We start from the raw sequence: 8,679 nt of genomic DNA on the forward strand, positions 1-8,679 counted from the left end.
GGGAGTAGAAGTTGTAATTGCTCTCCAACTTAGTCTCTTTTTTTTCTGTTAGAGTGTATATCGCACCTACTTCACTATGCAGGGTTATGGGGGATGGGGATTTTTTGGCAGAAGAAAAAAAGGAAAAACAAAAGGGGAAAGGTCAGCCATGCAGCACGCCGGCCTGCTTAAATTGCAGAAGCTATGCAGAGGCAATATAGGCTAAAATGACTGTTTTCCAGTCGAACATGTCAGCAAAGCTTCATTTTAATAACTTACATCAGAGTATACTGTGAGTTAGTGAATATTTTGTATAAATAGCAAACGAAATGTACAAAACCATTTGAACAGGTGCAAGTTTCGGCTCATCCATTCATCCACGCACTCCACTAACTTGGCCTATTAATAGTTCGTGATATGTTCACATTGCAACGTTGCTGGGGTAGTTACTTGCGGTTGCCACAGGGTTGCCAGTGCTCCAATGGTAAAACAAGAAAAGGTGGAGGAAAGGAAAAAAAAAACTCATTCTGAAAACAATGCGCGAAGCGTGCAGCCTACGTGGAGGCTGTCACGTATTAAAATTGCGTTGACATGCAGTTGACCCAGTCAACAGAAATTCTTGTTCCTCTTTCCACTTCCATCTGCTTCTTTTTTCCGTGACGGATCTCTTCTTTTTTTAAGCTAAACACTTCAACAGGTTGCCATCCGGCCTGCAACGTGATTCAAAACGCCGCCGTTAATGCGTCTGTGGAATCAATCAGACCACGTAGCAACAGTATGCAGTCGCTCTCTTCCTTAACTGCTCTTCACACAGTCTTATTGCAGTCTGCGCGGCAAAAATTTTCCCAGAATCGTGACGCAAGAGCTACACTGCCACTCCTTTGCCCTAGACTCCTCAACCTCCTCCTCTATTCGCACGAACTGAAAGCACCGTTTATAAAAGCAGGTGCACCCCTCGGAAGACTCCGCCGAACGCCGCGAAACGGCGCCACCAGCATCTCTCAAGCCCAAAGGGTCCCTTATCGTCATCCCTAGAGATCCTTTCGGTCGTACGCGGCCGCCGATACCAAGCTAGCCGGCGTTCGTTCTTACAGGGCAGCCTGACCAAACTTTCATATCGCCCTCGACACTTATTAAGCGGTTCTCGTTTTCGGAGCACAACCTCGGAGCAACCCACCAGCGTCGTCTGCTACGATTTTCTCCGTCGTCTGCTACAAATCCCGGCGTGTTCTGTGAGCTCCGCTGTCGTCTGCAACGACGAAATACCTTCAAAATGCGAAAAGATTTTGGATTTGACAGCCACGGAACTCTTTCTGAGTGTTTCGTTTGTTGTTTTGTGTTGACTGCGGTGTCTGCCGCTGTCATCCAGTCTCCTGCAGTCGGAAATGATCTCTCAACCGGTGGTAATTCCCAGTGCAAGGATTGCGCCGTCAGGAAGATGTTGGAAGACACCGCATCCGATGAATACCGTCAGGCGCGAATCGAGTTCATCAAGCAGCAGATTTTGAAGAAGCTCAGGCTCAAACAGCCGCCAAACGTGAAAATTCCACGGTCCATCTTACCAACGATTTTTGCCGAAAGCGATGTCTTGCCTGAAAATGATGACGACGACGACGACGATCGGAAGCATTCGGGTGGCAGAAGAGTGGATGATTTTTATGGGACAATGAAAACGGCCGTCATGTTCCCCGAAAACGGTAAGGCCATTTCATTTTCTACACTTCCATGTCTGCTGTAGAAAATGTGCCTTCGTTTTTCATTAGTTAAGGTGCACTGTGACATATTCGTGCGCATAGTTTTCGAAAGTGTGTGATGGGGACTGGTAGGACATCCACAATAAGGTTTTAAAGCCTTACGTCATACGTAAGGGTGTCATACGTCATGTGTGCTCTCCGCAGAGAGATTTAGCGCCGTTTGTACTGCAGTATATACTTTTATGTGCTGTGGTCTGGTCTTTCGGAAAGATTTCTACTTTTGGATTGGATTGGAAAAAGAAAGAAAAATATGGAGGGGTTAGTCCCGACCCAGTCAGAACTGGCCACTCCAAAACTACTACTTTTCATTCATGGCATTCCAGCCTTTCTTAGATCTTTATAGTTCTGAACAGCGTGTCTGTATTAAACAGGGCAGAGAACACGTGCAGACAAACAGTAAAGTAATAAAATATTAATCTGTACGAAACTACAATAATAAATTTCGGCGGCTGCACCAAGCACAATAAATCGGGAATGCCCAGCGTTCTTCAAAAGCATTTAAAAATGCCGGCTACACTTTCAAATGCGAACCCGACACGGTGCAACCTTGACCGACGAAAGCTGAGTTTGCGTAGAGTTACGCAATCTCTCTACTACTATCAGCTCCTTCCTAACTATCGTCGAATTTCACAGAAAACTACATGGACTCGCCCGCAAATAGCTGCACTGTACATAGGGCACCAAAGATAGTTTACCCTCCCAACTTATTTTATATAGTCAATACTATCGTATCGGTAGTCCTTACACGTAATCTAGCTTACTATATACGCTTTTAAATCGTGGAAAAGTAACCAGAAAGTCGAATGAACGGAAAATCACTCCCGAGTCTTTCTTATCTGGTGGGTTACACATGTCGTGCTGTCATAATCGCCCCTCCTGGATCAGATAAAAGCGCAGTTTCATAAAGGAAGCCGTCCTTGGCTGTTACTAGATGAGCAAATAAGTTATCTTCTGACAAATGGAATCAGTTCAATAAAACATATAAAAAATAAAAGACGAGAAATGGGACGCTCTATACGTTCCGTTATGAGAAGAAACTGTTTGTAGCATGGCCGGCTCGAATTAAAGGACCAACGTGGCCATAAAATTGGGTGCAGTCTTAATACAAAATGTGTCAGTAACGCTTCACAATTATATAAAACACAAGTGTCCTTCTTGGCAAGAGTTGAGTGGTCACGTGGTTTTTCTAAATACGATTCGCTGAATGGTCATACTAGTTTATTATAAATATGCAGCAGAAAATGATTGCTTTTTCGGCAAAGCCGATAAGTGCTAAACTATATTTATGTGTTAAACGTCGCCGAATCGTCACTTTCCTTCAACTGTGACATAAGAAAAAGAGAGAAAGAAGAAAACCTTCCGATTTGTATCGAATAAATGTTCCAAATAATCAGAGTTCTAGTTTTAACTGACACGGTATAGCTGAGCAGTGTTGATGAACCGCGAGTTCAACCACCATCATACTACCATCATGCTACCATCATAAACGTTTCTGAGCCCAATCACAGTTAATCTCCTTAATTTCTTTCACCCGCTTATAACAGCCACGCTTATAACGAAGCACGGTATGATCCACATCGGGGCCGTGGAAACGGCCTAATTTTACCGCGATATGCTAGCAACCTTGAACTTCTTGGAAATAAGACGTTCTCTGTATCTCTGCCCAATGAAGTAGTGGGGAAGAGGGGGGGGGGGGGGGGGTGAAGACTTCCAGTGATGCCAGAACACGTATGCGCAATCACAGCGTTGAAGAAATAGGACAATTATTTCTCAACTCCACGAAGAAAGGGGGATGCCAAGCCATGGTTGAAGATGGCCAACTCCGATTAGCACGACGGGTCTTTTTATACGTCTCTAACAAAAAGCGGGCCAAAAGTGATGATCTGCGCATATGCCGTACTCTCGCAACAAACCCGCTTGTCGGCCTTGGAATTTCTGGTCTCCAATAACAGCCCCGCTTTGTAATTGGTGATGTTGATGGTATTTGCCTAGCAACAGTGATGTTGCCCATCCAGCGTGCGAACAAACGGAAACCTTATACGGCTTGGAAAGTTTCAATTTGTCGGAGGTTAACATTTTTACCAACGTTAAACCGGTATCGCCAACTTGTCTGTGGACTTCGGCTGTAAGTTGGCAGCGTTGGGCATACGCTGGCCCGACGTGCCAAACCTATACTGCTGACTCATGATTACTTTTAATTATGAATCAATACCGACAAGTCCAGATTCTAAAACACATGGTGCGCCAACACTGTATGCCTATATGCACACTGCTCAACGTGCGATGTCGCTCCTGAAGAGTAACCTCACCCTCTTCCAACCTCTCTATTTCTCTCTCCCAATCTCCTCCTACCTCACTCACTCAGCTGGTACCTTTAACAGCCTTTAAAAGTAGAGCTATCCGTTTGCTCATTCATTCCGTGCCCGGCTCTTCGTTGGCTCACTCATGCCCACTTACTCCGTTAGTTCACTCATCCTGGGCTCGACCGGTCTCGGTACAGATCAGCCTGTAACGCGTTTGCTAGCTGAGCTCAAGATCGCGGGTTCAAACCTGGTCGAGGACGGTAGCAATCTGGGGGAGGTGACCATTGCTTCCAGCACGGTGTGTCGAAAATTTCCGGTGCACGTCAAAAGAACCCCAGGTGGTCGAAATTATCCGCAGTCCTATACCCTGCGGCACGTGCAACATGTCGCCATACTAGAGGCAGACAAACATTACATGTAACATCACGGGACCATTATTATATCCTGGGCTCTGGGCGCTCAGGCTCGCGAGCACGGAGTTTCCTCCGATCCTTTGTTTGCAGTCTCATCTCACAGATCTCTGCAGGTTGCGAGGAGCGTTAAGAACACGATATGAGGAGAGCTGAGCCCACATGATGAGGATTACGTGAAGCTGAAAGGGTGTAGGAGAGGGGAGTATGGTAAAGTGAAGTAAAAGTAAAACCATTACTAAGGTTGTGACGTAAGGTGTAAGGCAGTGGTTTGTCTGGAATCTTAGGTACGGGGTGGTGGTGGTATCAAACTGCTCAGCAATTCACGGGGCGTGCGCGTTACTCAAGTTCGCTCATGCTCACCCCATTCACCACACTGAGCATGAATGAGCATCCTCATGAGTTTTGCTCATGTTCATGAGTCACGAGTGAGTTTTGCCAAGGTATGGTACGGAAGCCCGGCGACCACAGCACGTCATCAACATATATATTCAACTTTTCGATAAAAGACTCGATCTTCTGCTAGGCCCAGAATAGAAGAACAATCTCCGTTCGAAATACCGGCGCCTCCCTACCAGAGGCTTCTGTTTCAGTCGTGCTGCTCTGTAGTGGTTCCGAGTCAGCAGCTCACCCACCATGTCCTCTAACCTACCAGTCAAATGACAATGAGCAGTAAGACAAAGCAAAGCTTTTACCATTCTAGTGTTCATTCACAGAATACATATTCATACCAGCAAATTTGGCGGGATGTTAGGGTGCGTGCTGGGAGAATCCCCGCTATAGGGAAGATCAAAACTTCACCAGTTCAAATTAGTTCCATGTCCCGTTTGAAAGACACTTTTTCCATCGCACACTTCAACACTTACGGCATCACGTGTCGCGGGAGAGTTCGTCAAAACATGTTTGTTGCTCCACGACATCGGACGACATTTTCACTGACGTCGTGCCCGTTTTCACCTCTAACGGCAAGGTCAAAAACCGCACACGACTGATTTACGAGTAAACGCGTCGGCAAGTGGCCCCCGTCCAATGGCGGAGCACCGAAGCCGAGCTCTCAAGTGAGCGCCACACTCGAGACACGCATCCTTGTAAGTCGAGAACGTTGTTTTTAAATTCTCCAAATCTCGATTCGCCGGGCGAAGTAAAACGACAGAAGGGACACAGAGGGTGGGCCGCGCTGTGTGCGGCGCGATGTCGTGGGCTGTTTAGATCACGAAATTCAATATCCACAGCCAGGGAGGGAGGGAGACTGCACAATGTGAAAGCAGAAGCGTCTTGCTGAATCACAATTTGCTGGATTGGCCCTTCCATGCATTTGCCCAGTCTGGATTTAGGACACAGTTTGTGCTCATATAACTGCACTTAGGCGCGGATCTAAGGGAGGGGGGTACCCCCTCAATTCCAGACGAACATAGGGTTCACTGGACCGACCAATCCCAGCATGCACGTGGCACTTGTCCATAGCGGACCCCCCCCCCCCCCCCCACACACACATACATCGAGAAAATCCTAGATCCGCCCCTGACCGCACTTCCTTTTCAGTTAAAAATGTTAGTTTAAAAAAAAATGTTATAGTAGCTTGTACAGGGGTGTAGAGGCTAGGTCCCAGTCCACCATGCACAAGCGCCGGTGTACGTGTATTCTAATGACAATTTAAAAGTCCCGCGTCTAAAACGCGGCGCTGGTTGCGCGCGTGCGCCAGAAGGAGTGCGTGTTCGGGCGATTTCAAACCACCAAGCAGTACCAGTTGTGTCATGGTTGCTCTGGATAGGCCTCGTTGGAGCCTTGCTGCATCACGCCTAAAAGACCCCCCTCCCCCCATTTCAAACAACACTTGGGCAACCCAGAAAAAAAGCAAAGACAGAAAGAAAGACGGTCTCAAGTAGCAAGCAGGCGCAGCAAAGAAGACGTGACGTGCAGATAAAATTCAACGGCCGTCAAAGTTGAATCCTTGGAACTAGAGGCTAGAGACACGTCCCGAAGAGCAAAGAGCACAAGGTTAACGCGCCACGACGCAAATCCGATACCTCGAAAGGGCGTCGCAAACTGAATGAAAACGAAACTCGGATCGAGGACGAGACACCATTTGGATGTATTGCAGCCACAGGACGACGAGCTATTAACGCAGATGTGATCCTATAAAATCCTATGCTATATCGCTTCACATTTTATCGGGTCACCTTCATGAAACATTTTAGCAGCAAAGTGAGAGAAAGTAGTGGTGAGCGTAAGAAAATTTAGCTGCAGTTGCAGCATCGTGCATTTCGTACCAGAATGTTGTAAATTTCGTTGCGGTTGGGAACTCGAGACAGCATATCCGTATACAAATACAAGAGGTTTCCAAAAATCATAACTGATGATCATAACGTACATACACAAAAAATTTCGCAAGTTACGCATAAAACAGCACAAATACTGACAAGGTGGTGGATAAACGTCCCTTTAGTCGTTCTGTTTCCCCCAATGTCATGCAATACGTTCTTAGTATTACGGATTGCTAGTAAAACCACCACTGTCATCTGGACCCTTGATCTTGCGTCATCTGTCGTGGCTCTACACAGCATACCTACTCACGTACCTCCACATTAGCCGGTATGATCCTCAGGAAGCAGCTCCCATCCCCGATGATATAAAAAATGGCAAAATAAACGTATTAGGTCCTTCAAAATAAAATATCTAACTTTATCTTACTTGCATTGTATGTAGAACACGTGAATTGATAAATATTGCATCTTCTTGTACTTATAAAGTTGTATCCTGTATTCATCGCATCGCTTCTTCTTTACAGGCACACACATGTGCCCCTTCACTGGCCCCTATCCAGCCAACTGCTTCATATTCAAGCTCTCTCCAGAAGTAACAAGCAGCAGAGTCTCCCATGCTGAACTTTGGGCCTTCAAGCTTCCTGACGCGTCGCTGCGAAAGCACAGCTTCGTTGTGTCCGAACTGTCCTTCGATAGTGAAAGCAATCTCATCCGAAAGCAAGTCGTTGCTTTTGAAACAAGTGCCAACGAGAGCGGGTGGTTCCGGTTCAACGTCACTTCTCATTTGACGCAATGGGCCAATCATCGGAACCCATTTCGAGCCCTCGAAATCGCGTGTGAAACGTGCGATGCCAACACATCATCACTCGTCGGCATCCGGGACGATAAAAAGCCATTCATATTTGTGCGGACTGACCCATCGAGGCAAATAGTTACGCGCGAACGGAGACACATAAACTGTGATCCGAGCATCTCGAGGTGCTGTCGCGAGTCCTTCTACGTGTCCTTCGACGAAATCGGCTGGAACAGTTGGATCGTCCATCCGGCAGGCTATTCCGCAAATTACTGCCGCGGGTCGTGCGTACACGACATTAGTACAAATAAGTATCACCACACGACTGTGTTACAAAAGGTGCTGCTCAGCTCCACACAGACTCCCACGCCAAGCCTGAGCCTGTGCTGCACACCGTCGCGCCTTTCATCGATCTCACTAATTTATCTGGACAGCGACGGGACCATGAAGCAGAAGAGTTTGCCAAACATGGTCGTCGAGGCGTGCGAATGTGCGTGATGCTGTCACCATGGGGGAGCTCGCCCCTGCTTTCTCACAGAAATGAATCTCGTCGCCACGATTCAGGGCCGTAATAAGGCAACACCGTGGTCGAGATGCTGGCACGGCACCATGTTGGAGTACAAAGATGGTATGAGAGTGCAATCGGCTATGCGGCTTTGTGAAGGACACTTATTTGCGTTGTGCCAAAGCATAGTAATATTTATCTAATTAATGTCCCTGTGCTTCCCCCTACGTGTCACGTGGTGTCACCTGTTCATAATTTCTAGACATTTTTTTTAAAATAAAGAGTGAAATGTTCAATACAGTGTTTGTTGTCCTTGGTATGACAAAGGTCCAGCAACTAATCTGTAGCAACAGGTGCACTTGAACTCAATAACGGTCGATAGCTTTAAGATAATAGATCGCTGAAACTGAGGAGAACACTTGGAGTCAATGCAATACCATAAAAAAGGCAGTAGTACACATGGATCCCTAAGCTCTTGAAATGGTGTGGTTTGTATCGGTACATAGCAGCAAAGTAGCTAAAAAACACTGACAAACGGAAGATAGTGTGGTTGTCTGTCTTTCAGCTTTTTTGTTACTACGCACACGTTGGTCGTATACTCCATAGGTGCAAGTAACATGAAAACATTTATAACGACAATTCCTTTTGGTCCTGTATCACGGATATCTGCG

General features: G+C 46.6%; 1 protein-coding gene across 1 annotated transcript; it reads left to right on the top strand.

The window, feature by feature from the left end:
• The first annotated feature begins 881 nt into the window (after positions 1-881).
• On the top strand, positions 882-8,304 carry LOC135391131 (growth/differentiation factor 8-like). Its single transcript, XM_064621230.1, has 2 exons — positions 882-1,676; positions 7,235-8,304. The coding sequence occupies exons 1-2, from the start codon at positions 1,253-1,255 to the stop codon at positions 7,999-8,001; spliced, it is 1,191 nt and encodes a 396-aa protein (XP_064477300.1). The 5' UTR covers positions 882-1,252; the 3' UTR covers positions 8,002-8,304.
• The last annotated feature ends 375 nt before the right edge of the window (positions 8,305-8,679 follow it).

Source organism: Ornithodoros turicata, chromosome 4, assembly GCF_037126465.1.
Source record: "Ornithodoros turicata isolate Travis chromosome 4, ASM3712646v1, whole genome shotgun sequence".
NCBI classification, from domain to species: domain Eukaryota; kingdom Metazoa; phylum Arthropoda; class Arachnida; order Ixodida; family Argasidae; genus Ornithodoros; species Ornithodoros turicata.

Bases quoted from the DNA above. Each gene is read 5' to 3' on its own strand.
- LOC135391131 (XM_064621230.1), top strand. From the start codon at position 1,253: ATGCGAAAAGATTTTGGATTTGACAGCCACGGAACTCTTTCTGAGTGT. The intron at 1,677-7,234 runs GTAAGGCCATTT...TCTTCTTTACAG, and splicing joins CGTCATGTTCCCCGAAAACG to GCACACACATGTGCCCCTTC.